Genomic DNA, 17,367 nt, shown 5'->3' on the forward strand with positions numbered 1-17,367 from the left:
CATTATTTCCAAGACAGTTAAAACAGTTAAAATAAAAAATAAATCTAAATATCATTTAATGTTAAACTAAGTTTTAAAGTTAGAATTAGCATATATAATATACATTATCACCTAAATCTGGGGCTAGAATTGTTGCATTTTTCCAAATAAATAGATTGAGGTTCACAAAAATGAATGAAATTCACAAATAAATAAAATGAGATTTGCAAATAAAAGAATTATTCACAAATGAGTTTTATGTCACACAAATAACTCTTTCTGTGCATTTGTGGATCGCTGCGTGTGCACATGTAGATCACAGCACGCGTTTGTGGATTAGCATCAAGAGACGTCAAGACAAATCCACAAATAAGTGGACTCCACCAACCATTTATTCAAGTCAATCTCATTTATTTGGAATGCAACAATTCTGACCCTATATCTAAAAGTTTGTCGTCAGTAAGATACTGAGATATTACTTTCATAAAACAAGGACATTTTTCCACACACACAAAAATCTCGCTAAGAATTTTTTATTCTTATTTATTATCAATAAAAAAAAAATGCTGTGAACCTTAGGCCAGTCAAAGTCTTATGTTAAAGGAGAACTCCGGCGAACAATGAACCTTTGGTCTAATAAAACATCGGTACCTAGTCAATCGTTCTCTGAGATTTGTTTTCATGATAATCGAATGTAAAGAGTTTTATCTCTAAAAACTGTTTAAAAAAAAAAATAGTCTCGATAAGTCGATCCCCGAACGCCGTTCATACACATAGACATATTATGTCTATGTTCATACAGTTCAGAAGTTCGCTGAACTTCATACTACAGTTCAGATCACTCAGCACGACGTTCGTGGTTTGACTTATCGAGATTATTTTTTAAGATGGCTCCTATCTGTATACACGAAGTGAACTGTCTTCATAAAGTATCTTCTTATTAAACGGTCTGTACACTTACAAAGTTCTCAATGCTTCGTTTTGCATGTATGGAGCCTCATTATGTTACTGCGTGAGTGTGGGGCTATTTTGAGCCTTGTTAGTGGTATAAACTAGCGATTTCTTTTTACTTAGTAAATGCCCCCATTACTAGCATTATACGCTAAACAGTGTTTAGAGATAAAACTCTTTACATTCGATTATCATGAAAACAAATCTCAGAGAACGGTTGACTAGGTACCGATGTTTTATTAGACCAAAGGTTCATTGTTCGCCGGAGTTCTCCTTTAATATATACAGGAAAAACAACCAACAATATAGACATCTATCTTTTGTAATATCTATTCAGTGCTTCACCCACCTACACACATTATTTAAAATATTTTATGTGTTGAGAGTTCAGAATACAATATTGATGTATGCGATTCACTGATAAAGCATGGTTTTAGTATTGGTAACTTTGACAAACATTTTACACGCCTGTTGTGTGTCCTCGGCTTCTCTTTATTGTTGTCGTCTTTTCTCACTCTTGATTGAGGGTGGAGTAGGTTATTGAACTCTGGGTAAAACACCAGAGGGACTTGACGCCCTCTTGTAGGATAGGTGATTGGGAGGTGTTTTTTTCCAGCTGGAGCAGGTCGAGAGGAGCAGCATCTTGGTGATATAAAACATTGATCAGCATTGATTTTGTGTGTCTGCGAGTGCACCACCCTCTCCGTCTCTACTCGCTCGCCTCCTTCTTCCTGTCTTATAGGCTAAGCTACGAAACGATGTTTACTCCACGGTTTCTTAGTGGGCGGCATTTTATCTGAACAGAAGATGGTGGAAAAATCTATACAATGGATAAATAGAAGAAAAAAATGTAACCTTCTTAGGGAATGAAGGAAGAAGAGGGAACCAGGGACAAAGAGAGGGAAGAAAATAAACGTGGTCCATTTTCTGCCTCATGCCACAAGGCGTGCAAGTGTCCTCTTAGCATCGGTCTGCAATTCATCCTGCACAATGTATGAGCTCCATCAACACCATCCTAAACAAGACATAAATCAAAACTGGACTTCTATTGAATGTCTACTGCTAAACACGCAGCGGTTTTCAAGTTGCAGTGGTCTTAAAGTCAACATCAGGAATTGACTGGATTGTGAAAAGAGGAGCCAAAGGAGAGGAGGTGTTGATGAAAGATAAGACTTTTTTTCTGAAACCGCAAGGAATCCGTGAATAAATGTCCTACTGAACAACTTTATAAAGTTAAATTTCATGGTTGTAAAAACTCTTGTATCTGTTCAAATGGACTCTGATGGAGGCTGGCTAGAAGCCTCCAGGGAATTTGGGTTACAGGGTTACAGCCATGCTTTGCACAGAAAATCTAAAGTTGCATTTCATTTCTCAGTCTTGCGTAGCTATTAAATCCTGCGCTCTGGATTTTCTTCTGCAAGTTCAGGCAAAGGTGACGCAATGTTAAGAGAGTCAGCGAGGGCATCGGCGCCTTGCCGCAGAGCTCGGGTGCCTGGCCTTAGGGCCCCCGACCGCTCGCCAGTGAGGCATGGAGGCCACAGTGCTGAAAATCCCATCAAGCCGCAGTTCCAGGTCCACGCGCAAGAAAGATGAAGCATGCTAGCTCATCAGGGGACACGGCCAAGCCCTGATGCCTCTCCTCTTCTTGTCCCCCACCCCAAAACTCTCTCCGCCTCTCTTTCGCATTCACTTCCCTTCAGGGAGAGTGTTGCAAGGCCAACAAGCCGGAACCCCGTGCGCTGGCCTCAGGGGCTGTCGATCTCTTGTTGAATAAAGGAGCTGACTAGCTGATTGATAGACCTGCACCAGTCCATGCCCCTTGCACATTTCCTGGTTCACTGCCTTAAATAAGAATCCTTTGCCGGGCAGCCCGGTTTCAGCGTTCGTTAAATCTGGTTCTTGATGGATGGCACCAATTTTCTGCCAAACCCGGATGAGCCACATAAGCATCCCCCTTTCCCTTCTCTACCTCAGGTAAATCCCCCAGAGCCAGAGTGAACAGGAGTATTCTAAAACGGTATCAATCACACCAAAGGCCACTCTGCCATGGAGCAATGTTTCAATTATACCTCCCGCTCCCTCCCGACTATATCGCCCTGTCCCGACACCCCCGTTGTGCCCTCCGGCCAAAGCTGAGAGCTCTCCGTCTCCTCGGCAACGGGAGCCTCTTTATCTCTTTTAATTCATTTCAGGGTTATTTATAAGCAACTCTATCATCCCCCCAAGGGTTGTACCAACCCCAGAGCTGACAGATGCTGCCAAAGCTCTTGTAAGCCGCTCTTGCCTGCTAGCACACCACTCGGTCCGAAAGGTATCGTCTGGAGCCCACTGGGCCCTGAGCTTTGTCTGTCTGGCGCGATGGGAGACAGACGGGTGAGAAAAGTTAAGCAGGTGCAAGCCCATCGTCTCTGGTGTGTCAGGGTCATTTGTTACCCAGCAAGGACAGACAAGTTCCCCTCAGACACGACTCGGCAGATGGGAGGTCACTCTTGCGAAGGCGGGAAACCTTCATCTGAGAGCGGTTTCAGCAGCCCTGCAATTTTACAAGTCTAACCATTCTAACCACAAACACAGAGACTGGATAGTGAATCATCAGGATGAACAATTCTGGAATTGACAGCTTATTCAACACAGCTTTTGCTCTTAAAGGGACAGTTCATGTGGTCACTATTTACTACCCCTCATTTTGTTTCAAAACCTAAAGAGCACAAAACTAAAATTAAAGGGATGAAAATTGAATTTGTCACGTCATCATTTACCCTCACGTCGATCTAAAGAAATCAGAGATTATTTCACTCAGTACACTCCACAACAGTCTGTTCCACCAAAACTTAAATAAGCTTATAAAAGGATTGTAAAAGAAATCCATATGAATCGAGCAGTTTCATCCAAGTATTCTGAAGAAACAATCACTTAAAATGAAGGATGAAAGTCTCTTGGGTTTGGAACGTCGTGAGTAAATGATGACAGAATTTTCATTTTCAGGTCAACTTACTCTTTACGCAGAAAGTAATTCATTAATAACCTTATAAGTTCATCTCATTCACGTGTGTGTACCTTTAAAAATGGCAATGATGCCAAAGACCATTGGTTTTTATGCATTTTATAACCAATTGGGAATTTCTTTTGGGAAGATTCTATCTTTTCCCCACAAAAAGCTGGCTTCAAGACTTGGGAAAATAAGTTATGGGTCAGAGTTATGGTATTTTAGTTGAATCTGATAGCCTCTGGAACAACATGGACATACTTCCAATGATCTCTTTTATGGTCTACAGAAAATAAAGAAAATCATTTTAGTTTAGTTCAATGTAAGGGCAAGTAAATTACAATATTTTAAGTTCTGTGCGAGCCATGCCTTAATTATAGCACATGGCCAGACTTAATTAAATTGCATCAGTAGATCTGTGCCTCTGGTTGTTATGAGAAATTAAATGCTCTCCACCCCACCATCTGCAGCTACCTAAAAATGAATAAAAAGGTATATTTACTTCAATGATTTATAATCCACCATTGAAAATAAAAAGAAAATGTTATCCATTCAGTCAAATAAATTCAGCTTTTACATCAGTGTAATTCTGAATGTCACAAAATTGTATAATTAATGAAATAGTCCGCCATCTTTCTCCATTGCTCCCTTGGCTAATCAATGTCACATTCAATAAGCACCCATTTATGACATTTTGAAAGTTTCAGCTTGAAAAATTACAGCTAATTTTTTCCTAATCTCCTCATTTTTTCAAACACTGATTTTGAGAGGCATCGCAGTTGGTGAACCAGAGTTTTACTTCGGCACAGTTCATAAAGTATGACATTACTCAAGGTCAAGTAGCACTCGGAGCAGACAAGGTCCTGTTTCCAGCAATAACCCCCTCCTCCCGTTCCTTAGTTTCAAAGCTTAACGTGCTCGTCCATCAGAACAGCTGGGTCCTCAAACATGAATGATCCACTGTGGAGATCCTGCCCATTATCAGTCTCATTAAATAGCCCCATTTTTATGATCTCCTTCCACCCATGACTATTGATTAAAAATTCAACACTAAATGAAGTTAGATCAATGGATTTTTCATTAAATCATCAACCCTTAACCAGAACTTAAGTTTACCTTTCACACAAGGCCCGACATGCGTCATCGCTCAGGGAACTTGTGGATACGTGATGCTGAATGTGACATGTCTGCCATAAGGAATCTTCCTCTTCGACTGTGAAGCAAGAAAAAGGAAATCTATTAAAAGCATGCTTTTAACCACTCATTAGGTATTTCAGAAAGAGTGCATGTATGGAAATGGTTTAGCAGGGCCACAGGTGCTCTAAAGTGTCTCCACACAGAAGTTATCATTTAATGTACCATTCCACCAGATGAGCTTTTTAGATAGTGCTACTCAGTTTTCATTAGCTTGAGGATATCATTCATGGCTGCTCATTTCTTTTCTTGTGCTATGTACAAGCGAATGTTCATTGATTTTGAAATAAAGAAAAAAATGATTGCCGCAATTTGGAGATTTCCACTATTCCGCTCATACGTTAGCTGCTGCCCAGCAAACACATGGTCCCATGAGGTTATTTTTTTGGGAACCAAACAAGAACGTTATAGGAACGTTCTATGTAGGTTATTTTTAGGTTCCATTTTTATAACTAAGGAGAATGTTCCGGCAAGGAACGTTCTGGGAACCAAAAACTAACATTCCCAGAACATTCCCAGAACCTAAATTTGTTTGCTGGGTGTGTCTGCCTGGCCAAGCTTAGACTGGTCTGCTTTGATGGTTTTACAAGGCTATTGGGCACTTTTGCAGCACTGGCAGCAAGACTAGATAACCACCTATACCTAGTTTAAACTGTTGTTTTCAGCACACACTGGCACTTCTAACTCCATATGGCACAAACGCAAAGCACCTAATTAAGACAACATAAAACGTATCACAACCATTTGTTTTAACTAAACAATTAAATAAAACCTAATAGAATGCATAAACAACTATAGGTAAATGTTGCAATGCCTAAATGTTAACCATCAGAAAAGAAATTTCATTCAAGAGTTTAGCAGATTGAAGTTAAGATGAAACAGAAGTGACCGATCTTTTCTACGGTATCAGTGGCGTACATCAGAGTGAAATTAATTATGGGGGAAAATGAGACAGTTCATCGACTGTTGAAAGAAATGGGCAGCGTTTAAGTGACAAAATGATTAGAGAAGTCCAGCATACTGTACGTCACCAGAGAGAAGTCTGACATTTCACCATATTATTGAGCTACGACATTGATTAATTTAGGTCAAGGTCAAAAATATAAAATAATAATGTATGATGATGAATCACTTACAATTGAAACCAATAATCTGCATTTGGGAAATAGATTCATTTTCATTTCATTAAATACTTAATAAGTAAATAGGGTAAATGGGCTCTTTTGCCTGTTCTAGGCAATTTTGATATCATGTTGACTTAAAGGTCAGTTTAGACAAATAGATATTTATGGACATGATATGAAAGCAATTTTGTTTAGAGGGAAAACATGGATATGAAACACAGCAGTTGTCACTCTCAAAACTCTCATATTGTACATACATATATAAATATTGCATATATAAAGGAGCATAAACCCCCATGTTTGCTTCTCTGAAGACGTAAACTAAAATGCCAAAACTGCAGTTGCCAGCCAGCACACAATCTGGTTCCATTCCTTTTCATAAACCACAATACAACAAGTGGACTCTTAGACATCTGATCACTGTATGCAATCGGGGAGATGGGGGGGTTGGGGTGTACACAGCCAGATACACACCTGGGAGTGGAGCCGATGGGCTTGATTCACCCTGGCACAAAAACACAACAACTGGCGGGGCTCTTCTGCAGATGGGCACGCAGGTGGGCATAAGGCAGGGCAGGGGGCCTCTGCCAGGTTTGTGTCGTCCTTGTAGCTCGGAGTAGGTGCACTTCTTTTTTTCCAGTTGATCACATCTGGGCTGAGGTCCACAATGCTATCAAAAAGGGAATCAATGTGAAGCTGTACTGCCCCCTAAAGGAGCTTCATGTAACTGCCTAGAACTAGCAAACACTATTTTAAAATACTAGGCAATATTTCTCCACGCAAACTTTACGCCTCCAAATACCTTGAACTTATGGAGAATTTATACAGCTCCACAGCAAACAAATCCATTTATAGCAGATGAAAAAGATATGAATGCACAGTTGGAGTAAATGTTGAACAGATTTCGTCTAACAGGTCATTCCATCACCAAGCGGTGGAACGAGAGCTTCAATTGGGTCTAAATGAGAACAGCCGCGTTGTTTGTTGTTTTTGGGCACAAGTGAGCTTACTCACAATGTGTCACCATGAGTCATTGAGCTTCTGCTGGTATAAACAACAGCCGCGCAAAAACAAAACTACTTGTCAGTGACGAACGCGATACGTTATTAAAAGCCAAAGACCATCACAGACTCCGCCCACTTCGTTAAAAGAACCCTCAGCCTAATTTCAAACAATATTAGAACTGCGGTCTTTAGACCCAAAAACTATATCATTGTAGACGGGCAAAGCCACAAACAGCATTGATTTCTGAGGAATGGAATACAGACAGCTAATCGATATGAGTGTGTGTCTTCTGCGCAGGCCGTGAGTGCAAATCAATATCGGGGAGGCGGCATTGACAGGCAAAGTAAACCTGATCTAAAGCACAGTGAGTAACCTGGTTACCCCCAAAATTTTAGAAGGGCCACATGTTGTCAAAATCACTTTGGTAAAAAGTTAAACACATTGACAATAAATTAGACCTTTGATTTAGATCTAACAGATCAAGGCCAGGGGTAGATCAGTTTTTACATTTACTTTCATCAAAATATAGGCTATCTGTGTTAAGCATGAGGTTGAGATATGAGGAGTAAATCATGATAGAAATTTCATTTTTGGGTGAACCATATCCTTCAAGTAGCTAAACGTTCATAAATACTGTTTCACTTTTGTAATGTGCATTTTAATGGGAAATGGAATATTCAATGCAAGCTGATGCAGGGCAGGACTTTTATCCCGAGGCATCATGCACCTGAGCTCTGGTTCACCTGGAGCCCTAGGCAAGACAAGATGTGACCAGAAGATACAAATACTTTATTAACTTGGCAGTTTTTAAATTTAGTCTTTAGTATGGTTGTATACTGGTAGTTTTTGTTTAGCAGCAAATTTTAAGTGGAAGTGTGACCCGATGGGATTGAGCTCATTTAAATAGGTAGCTAAATGTACGATTCACATCATTGAATGTGACTTAACTAACTTAAAGAGATAGTTCATCCAAAAATGTACATTTGTCATCACTTATCACCTTTAAGTTTTGTTCGACTCACACAGTATTTTGTGTTTTGTTGAACATTCTTGTGTAAAGAATGCTGGCAATCAAACATTTGGCACCCATTTACTTCCATAGTAGCATAGGTAAAAAAAAAATAGTCAATGGCTACCTTCCACATTCTTCAAAATATGTTCTTTTGTGTTCAACAGAAAAAAAGAAACTCAAACAGGTTTGAAAACCCATGAGGGCGAGTAAGTGACAACAGTTTTCATTTTTGGGTGAACTATCCCTTTAATTATCAAGATAACTTTTTTGGAAGCTGCATTTAAAATCAACATGGTTTTTAAAAAAAATCTGAGGGGGCAAGTAGGATTTTTTTATCCATCGGAAATCGATTGAAGCATGAAAAGTAGTCTCAAATGTATTGGAGATGGGAAAAAAAAAGAGATGAGAGGAAAAATTATATTTTAAACCGTTTGCGTTTTCTCACAAATGTTTTGCATTCCCCTGAGTTCTTTGCAATTGAACTGTTTCTCTGATGAACCCAAAATGTTTGCAAGAGAACACATAATCAGTAAATTTCTTTCCTCCAATCTTATTCTTTTCCTTCACCATGTCCCTTTAGGGGCTCTGTACAAATGATAGGTAGTCGGAGTCAAAGAAATAAGAGTGCTTGGAGATGTCAAAAAGGGAACTTATTTCAGAGGAGGAGCAAGTTATTATATTTTGATGACATTATGAAGACAAAATGTTTCTTCTTTGCACCAATGTAATGTGCACAACAAATCCAGAAACTTTTTTATACTTACATGTTGATTCAACTTTATGAAATATGGCTAAGTATTCATTGCATTATCTAAGATATATAAGTCATAACAGAAAAAAAAACCCCTCTAAATTCGTTTAATGTGGTATTGTGTTGTAAGTCTCGTCCAACGAATGGGCCAAACAGATTACTGTCAGGGCACCCTTGGTCTTTGCCCTTTCCTGCTCATCAAATCACTACTCCACCTCTGTCCCAAACTCAACTAAATGATTTATTGATCCAGGGCAACCTCCATATAACCTGTAAATTACCTCAACACTGTGTCATTATCTACCAATGATGAGCAGGGCCCAAAAAACCAAGAAGATGCCTCTCAGGAGAGACTTCTTTCAATGCTGGACCAAAGTCTGATTCAAACTTTGATCAGGCTTAACCTGCTTTGCAATAATTACTATTCCTGTGAGAGACTAGAGGAGGCTGGAGGTTCAATGAATCCATGGACCCATGACCGCCCTGCCTGAAAGCCTCGTTTGAACTTAGCGAAGAGATGCGGCCCAATCCGAGTAAGGAAAATGAAACCGGCACTCATACTGCTCCGTAACCTGTGGACTCCGCAACTAACTAGATCTTAATTATTAGTCACCATCTTATGTTATCATGATGGCACATGTACAGCCAAATACAAGCAATTAATGAAGATTTATATGTCACACAAAAATTCTGATATTACACTTGATTATACTTGGAAACGCAATTTGAGTGATAAAGTCAAAACCATATAAACTTTTTCATTTACTGTCCACAAATTAGAAACTCAATGGAAATCCATACTAAGATACACAGAGGGCTGAGGCTGGCAGAACTAACTGCATAATACCAAATAAAATAAACTAATAAAGCCAAAATTGTATCGTATCAGTGTCAAAATCCTTCTGCTGCATGTGTTGATAGTCCAGCAACACTATCAAAAGGGAAAATAGTGAACTGAATAGAGTGGGTAGCATCATTCGACCACTGAAGACTGTCTGGCTAATGTAGGGCAGTACAATTAATGCAGAGGAGAAAGAACAATTAATAACTCATAACTCTTGAGAGAGGTCAAAAGTTTAATGGTACCATTTTACTTCAATATCAGGCTAATTATATTCAGAAAAAAATAGTGAAATAAAAGTAGAGGATTTTCTTGTCATGCCAACACACTTCACAAGCTTACAGTGGATGAATAGAAAAGCAGGTGAACACTGCCCTCCTGTGACACTCTGGAGAACCATACTTTCAGAGCAGCTGGTCAAAAAAAAAAAAATTATAATCTGAGATGATTACATTTAGCATGGCTTATGACATATTAAACTCAAAATAAAATGTACATTCTGCCCAGTCATACTTGAAACACACATGCCTGAACTCAAAACACTGGTTTAAACAAAACAAATAAATAAATACTTTCAATTCACTAACATGTTAAAAAAAAATTTGAAGTGTATTAGCCACACACAACTTTTCAATGAGATGTACGAACAATGCATATTTGCTTCTAGAAATGTGTTCATACAATCTGTTTTAATGACAAAAACAAACGGAAAAAAAGCATGAAATTCCAGTCTGATGAAAGCTGACAGTGGTTTTGCTCTGGTGAGTTTATGTAACATCAGCAATCTACAGTCTGACTGGGTCACCCAGGGGCCCACACTGTCATGGGCCTATCAACACGATCTCCTCAGGTAGAATCCACAACAACATAGTCCCAGCGGAGAAAATTAGCCAAAACAGAAGACATCTCTCTACAAGTAAGTAACACTCTAAACTGTTATTTGAGGTACACAGGTTCTGGAAAGGCAGCTGCCACATGTCGGCATACTCTGCAGCTTCTTTTAGATCAGACGCATTGCTTGACAGATTCGTGGTTTCAACGGAGTGGATGAGTGCGCTTTTGCAGTTCTGTGGGAAGAGCTAAAAATAAGCTTGAAGGTCGTAGTTTAGAGAAAGCTTGCAGTGTGAGGCGATTGCCGGCATGCTGGAAGGGCGTTAAACAAACACAACAAACACAAAGGTGACCCTTGCGCAGCAAAAAATATATAATCTGATAAAGATTAACTGACTAAGCTATTAGCGTTGTGCCATTATTGCAAAACTAAAATTTGTCAGCACATCATTATCAAAACAAGATGGGCAGCACACTTTCAATTTAATATTAACAGGAAACGTAACTTGCGTTTTATGCGGCAGGACACTTTTGTGTAAATGTGGCAGTAATGGAGTAATGCTTGACCAAGGCCTGTTGGTGATGTATTTGGCACTACATGATGAAATGGTATAGCAGTAGAGCAAAACGAAAAGACTGCTGGTCATTTCCAATGCACCCACAGACACCCATAACTCATACAAAGTTCTAATGTGATTATTAGTATGGCAGATTATGTGCAGAAAATTCATGCACAGCCTAACTTTACTGTAGTGTATATATATTTGGGTTGTAGCATTGGGATTGCTTGCGGTTAAAATGTTAAATATGCATTTTCAAAATAGTACATTTTGATGTCACTCTGAGGACAACATTAGAAAGTAATTCAAAGTATGCCTTGTAAGATGAAGGCTTTTGTGCAGAAGTTTCCCTTTTTAAAAATGCAGATGAGAGAACACGAAGCATACATTGTGCAAAATTACCCGTCACAGCCCCTCAATAAATCCTTAACATCCTTAAAATTGGTTCATTTGGCCACATGCATATCGATGCTTCATTCCTTTAAGGTTTTGTGCGAGTCTTTTGAAGACATTCACTGTTTAGATGCAAGGCACGTATAAGACATTAGCCTCAGATATGTAATGCATGTTTAACTAATGGTGCTTAACAATCATATCCAAGCTGATGAAGAATCATAAATGTGCAACTGGGACCTTGCTTCTTAAATTGTCCTCTTTTACATAGTAGAATTTAAACCCTGGAAAAATAACTTTAGCTAATTCCCTGAAAAGAAAAAATCAACTTCAAACACTTTAAATGGAAGACATGCTCAAAACTCCAGATGCTTCCCATAAATCTCACTGAACCCATTCAAAGTAAGCAATTTCATCAAGATCAACTGGATAATCTGTTAGATGTATTGGCTCTTTGTTGTCATATCGTTCTCCTTTGTAACTTTTCCAGCGTCCAGCTGGTAAGTAGATATCCCTTTCTTGCTTGCCCGGCTCCAGGACTGGTGCCACCATCAGGTCATCTCCTATCAGAAACTGTGAGTCAACTCTATAAGCAGTTTCATCACTGGTGGCAATCCACCATAATGGACGAATTATGGGGTCCCCGGTGTCCAGAACTTCTCCAGCCAGTTCTATGACCCTGGGAGCCACAAGCGTCTCGTGTAGCTCAGTGAACCGTTGAGCGATAGCCACCACCTCATCATCGTACTCCCATGGAGGAATGGAGAACTGCATGGAGGGCATGAAAGCAGACAGCTCCAGCCACCGAATATAGAGCTCACGGTCTGGTAGCTTGCCGTTTCCATCTGTACGGTTAGGATAGGCATTGCCCCCAATCATGTCTGGCAAGATGAACTGGTAGCCCAGGATGCTGATGGTGAGGACGGTTGGGATCAGGGACTTCAGGCCAAGTTCGTAGCCCCACACGGAGTCCCGGTCGATCAGGCGGAAGAAACAGGAGATGTTCTGAGAGCCATAGCCAGACCGGAGCTCAGCCCGCTCATTGAAAGGGATGGCCATTTCGGTGTAGCGGCGAGTGAAGGTGCTTGGGTCAGGGAGGTGGGCTCGGGTTCTGAATTGCCAGGGCAAGTAGTTGGTCTCGCCTGCATCCAACTTGAAGGAGGAAATGGCATATTTGTGGCGTAGAGAGCGAAGCTGTGCCGTGAACCAGTTGCGAGCTTCTGGATTGGTAAAATCTAGGATTCCACCGATGCCATTCCACCACTTAACCAAGGCAGGAAGTTGGCCTGTCGGCTCCATCACGAAGAGGCCTTTCTGTACACATGGCCCAAAATTAGCCGAATCATAATTCACAAAGGGATGTGTCCACAGGGATACTAGGATGCCATCTGCCTTGAGCTTTTGAAACATGGCAGAAGCATTTGGGAACTTGTGTGTGTCAAACTCAAACTCCCCATATTGACTGGTGTAACGATCATCAAGTTCTAAGTGGCTACAGTTAAAACCATATTTGCGTATGTTCTCTGCATAAGTTAAAAACTTTTCCTGTGTGATGTTAGTCTTGTGTAAAGCCCAGGTCGACCATATTGGGTGCCGGAACATTTCTTTGGCGGGAACTTTGTTAGGTTTGGGGAAGTATCGGCGAACCATCACCTTGTGGATGGAGGTCACATCTGGCCCCACGCAGACTCTATAACTGAGTTCAGCATACGGAGGTCTTCCAGGTGCAGGTTTGTACGGACTGTCCTGATATCGTGCCTGGAAGTACATGGTTTTTTCTGTATCATTCCAGCCCAGGTGGAAAGGCACAGAGTCATTGATCTTAATCGCAGTTGCATTGGATGAGAGCCAGTAGCGTTCCAGGATGCCACCAAAGTCATGACGATTGGAGTACACGTCACTGGTGACAAAAGGTTTGGGCGCCTGCTGACCCGAGATGGCAATAGGCCAATGCTGAACAGCAGTCTCAGCACCACCATACCAGTATGATTCATTGTAGGACATGGCATGTTCCACTGGTCGATCCGACTCCAACTCTTCCCAACGCACACGGTAACACATCACTGTCTCCTTTGGCTTCACCGTCATAATGAAGAAGTTCACCTTGCCAGCAAATGAACGCGAGCAGCGAAGGATCACATCCTCCTTCGAGCAGGAGTCGAGATCAAGTGTACCAGACCTGAAACCAGAAAGCATAAATCAGTTTCTTTTAGGTTTATATTTGTCATATTATTTAGAAAAAGAGCTTTTAGGTGGAAAAATGTATACTGAATTTAGTTCTGCATTCAGACAATGTTATTACTTTTTACTTGACAGAACATGTTTTGTTTGTTTTGAGTCATTAAATTACATTTAAACACTTTTCAAACCCATATGGATCCACCAGGAATGCCGTGTCAACTTGTATTTTTGAGACTTAATGGACACTCTTTAACAACCCACACCAGTTGAGAACCACTGTGCTACAACATTTCTTTCTGTGAAGATTTTTCTATGGTATCAGAATAATATAAGCACCATGCATACTGACCTGAAGCCCATCTTCAAGACAATCCCCCCAGCCTGGTTGCGGATGAGAAAGCCATCTTTATTGAGGTCAAGCAATTCTGTCTTCAGTAGGTCAGCTTTACGTAGAGAGGCAATATAGTAACACCATGCAGTCACTGCTGCAATCACCAGAACCACACCAATAACTCCAGCCCCTACCAGAGGGCGACTGTCCTTGTTCAACTTCTTGATGGGCACGCCATCCGTGATCGTTCCTCCTGCGCCTCCTGGGACTACTTGGTACATTCTGAGTCTTAGTTTTTTGAATTCACAGTTAAAAAGTTGTATAGATGAAGTTTATTTGATAACCTCAAGGCTAAAATTTTATATGCACTAATATAGATATCATTTGGTAGCCTTATGTGAGAAACTGAAGCGGAGAGAATCAAAATGGATATCTTGCTAAATATGTGCAAAATGGAGTCTTGCATCCATTTTTTCTTGTAGAATTTTCCTTTTGTTCATTATCCTTTATGAGCCTGAGGGGAAAGGAGTGGCAAAGAGTGTCAGTGGTTGAAACAAAGTCCAAACAGAAATCTACTTGTCATGCAGATGTCGGAATCACAGTACAAATTCAAGCATTAAGTATTCAGAAAACACTATAGTAGTTTTAGCTTTGATATCACCCTGAATTGGTCTACTGGGAGGTAAAGGCATATACAAAAGCAGTTTATTCATGCTGCCAAGGTTTCTCGCTGTGGCAGTGTGTGATTTGACTGCACCAGAGGACAACACAAGGGCCTCCGGGTCTGCAGTATGCAACGCCACACCTGCAGAATTTTGAGACTGGCTAAGTGCCACCAGAAACACTTGGTTCAAATGAAAAGAACAGTTAACGGACAATGTTTTCTACTGAAGAAAGACCTAGAAGAGCTGAACTGCTAATTCAGATCTCGCATTCTGTTTTTGAGGGATATGTACAGCGCACTGATAAGGCGCAATAGTGGCTGCACACTTTTTCAGTGGCCTTCATTCTGAAAGTGTCTCATTTTGTCAATAGCCATTACATTTTAATTAAATCATTGATATGAATCAGAACAATGCAACATTTAGAAAATAAAAAGGTTGTTGTTGTAATCATGGAATTATACAACACTTCTCCCATGAAGCACTGTGAATGATGTAGCCAAATCAAATCACAAATAATGGTAATATTGAGTTATTCTCTATAAATTATTGATAATAAATATAATGTATTATATAGGCTATAGTTGTGTGAGGGTGTAAGGAGACTGAATCAATGTTGTTTCAATGATTTATGGAAGTGGGCTGTCACTTTTGAGCCTTTTGCTACGAAAATTTCCATGGTAAGATTAACTTTAGGCACCATCCGATTGGCAGATCACAGGAAGTAGTGTCAGATCTTTTCTTCCATATGTGACGTACATCTGATTACCAAAAAAGAAAAAGAAAATGTCAGACAGGGACTTGGTACTTTGCTTTGTATCGGTTGTTGATTGGATTTTAGTATGTGGGCATTGCAATAAAAAGTGGAGGCAGATGAACCTGTGCTTGCAAGTGCATGGGTTAAGCGGTCTAAATGATTTGAAGTCCTGCATAAGTCACCAGAAAGAAGTTGCAGAGAACTGCACCAAAAAGCAGTTAAAGCATTTTGATTAGGGGTGTAACAGTGTTTTGGCAGGGATGAAATTGGAAGATGTGAGTAAAAAACTTTGCCTAACAACATCAAAAACAATATCAACACTAATAAAATATAATTTTAAATATTCTCTAAATAAAAGAATCATATGATTTTATAGAATTATAATCGTGGTAGGTTGTCTAACAAAGTTTACACAACGTTGTTGTAAATCAAATTATTTTTGGAGAAAATTGTTTCTTGATTTTTGCTTCTAGAATGGTCTGTTCTGCTCTGTTGTGTTCAGAACTGCTGATAATGCACATTTTGTTTGGTAACAAGAGGCATGTGATTCACTGACAACAGTCACTTCAGTTCCCTAAATGAAAGAAGATCTTGCAAAAGATCTTGCTTGACTAAAGAAGAAACAGTGAATATTTGGCAACAAATAGATTAAATGTAGCCTAATGGTTAAACACCGCAGAATTGTACAGTGTTGCAGAAGTCTATCTTGACAAAGTAAACATTGGAGGGAAGAAGCAATAATTGTGTAGTCTCACACAGTACTCAAATAAACAACATTTTTCTTATTCAGGACACGCGGCTTAAAAAAATGGGTTCTTCGATCTCTTTGCACCCTTAATTTATTCCAAATAGAGACTCAAAAAGGGCTGTACGTACATGGACATCAGAGAGTTGCATCAAGTTGATAGCTAGCACACAGATTTACATGGGTCAAAGTGTAACAAGTTCTAAGACATGTAGTAGCCACTACAATAACATTGAAATACGTCTAAAACTCCTTAAATGGTCACATTAATATAGGAAAACGGCAATAACAACAAAAAAAGTATTAACTAAACAGTTCGGTATTTTCACATAAGGGTAACGTTACACGTGAAACAACAAGACAGCCAGTGGTCGATTTATCAGGCAAAGAGGTGTCGACTGTAAAACATACGCAGGACCTAAAATCGTCGGGTGACAGGACGAATTTGCTATTTAAATGCCTAAACAGTTTATAGTTACATGAGATAGCATATTACTTACCAGCTTGAGTACCGTTGGGTTCGTGTGTTGTTGTTACCTCTCTCGAACGATTCAAGACGCTGAACTCCGTGTCTTGTTATGGGAGGAGTTTATTTGGCGACTCGCTGTTCACAAACTCTGCAACTCTGGGAAATTGAGTTTTACTCAGCGAGAGAGAAAGTGGGAATATTGGTAGTTTGCTTTTGTATGGCTGTTAGACGCTGAACATAGAAGATATTGTGGGGGAAAAAATCACAATTTGTGAGTGTTTTTTTATTTATTTATTTGTTTACCATATAAAACAACGCCTATGTTTTCTGTCAATCTATCTCTGTGTACAAAATGTACAAAACAAATCCCGCCAAATTGCAGTTATAACCGCGACTTTAAAATTAAAACACCGCTTTATTTTAATATGTGGATCATCTTTTGATGTGCACATAGGGTGTAAAACATGTTGCAAAACAAAATAGTTTTCTACCACTCTACCACTTAACCTTGCTAATGCCCAGTCACAACGAAATTCTCTGTGACACTATATCCAATTTGCGGCATATAAAAGCAAAATTTCAGTACAACAAATTT

The 17,367-nt window shown here is 39.8% G+C and overlaps 2 protein-coding genes across 14 annotated transcripts in view; both read right to left on the minus strand.

Annotated features, from left to right (window-relative positions):
• The window catches only part of LOC120477333 (uncharacterized), a 90,713-nt gene extending 83,270 nt beyond the window's left edge, over window positions 1-7,443 (minus strand). For 4 of the 11 annotated variants that reach the window (XR_005622375.2, XR_016147502.1, XR_016147504.1 and 1 more), the window contains exons 1-3: window positions 7,037-7,442; window positions 6,709-6,904; window positions 5,033-5,129 (exon numbers count right to left, since the gene is read on the minus strand). Coding sequence is in view for 2 of the 11 variants with exons in the window: in XM_089123400.1 (XP_088979526.1) it covers window positions 5,064-5,129; window positions 6,709-6,904; window positions 7,037-7,083 (309 nt within the window). In the remaining 9 variants the exon portion in view is untranslated. Of the gene's footprint in view, window positions 1-1,271; window positions 4,391-5,032; window positions 5,130-6,708; window positions 6,905-7,036 lie in introns of those variants that run through there. The other 7 variants (XR_016147496.1, XR_016147497.1, XM_089123400.1 and 4 more) reach the window with 4 other exon arrangements.
• Window positions 7,444-10,058: 2,615 nt separating this feature from the next.
• myorg (myogenesis regulating glycosidase) lies at window positions 10,059-16,893 on the minus strand. Of its 3 annotated transcripts, none has more exons than XM_039668854.2 (3): window positions 16,804-16,893; window positions 14,158-14,653; window positions 10,059-13,806 (listed from the first exon to the last, which is right to left on the minus strand). In XM_039668854.2, exons 2-3 carry the CDS (start codon window positions 14,418-14,420, stop codon window positions 12,012-12,014), a joined length of 2,058 nt encoding a protein of 685 aa, XP_039524788.2. In that variant the 5' UTR covers window positions 14,421-14,653; window positions 16,804-16,893; the 3' UTR covers window positions 10,059-12,011. The 3 variants fall into 3 exon arrangements, with proteins under 3 accessions (XP_039524788.2, XP_088979525.1, XP_088979524.1); XM_089123399.1 differs by having other exon boundaries at window positions 14,158-15,562; window positions 16,804-16,830; XM_089123398.1 differs by lacking the exon at window positions 16,804-16,893 and having other exon boundaries at window positions 14,158-16,784.
• Between the last annotated feature and the right edge of the window lie 474 nt (window positions 16,894-17,367).

The sequence above is a fragment of the Pimephales promelas genome, chromosome 19, assembly GCF_988280905.1.
Source record: "Pimephales promelas chromosome 19, fPimPro1.hap1.1, whole genome shotgun sequence".
NCBI lineage: Eukaryota > Metazoa > Chordata > Actinopteri > Cypriniformes > Leuciscidae > Pimephales > Pimephales promelas.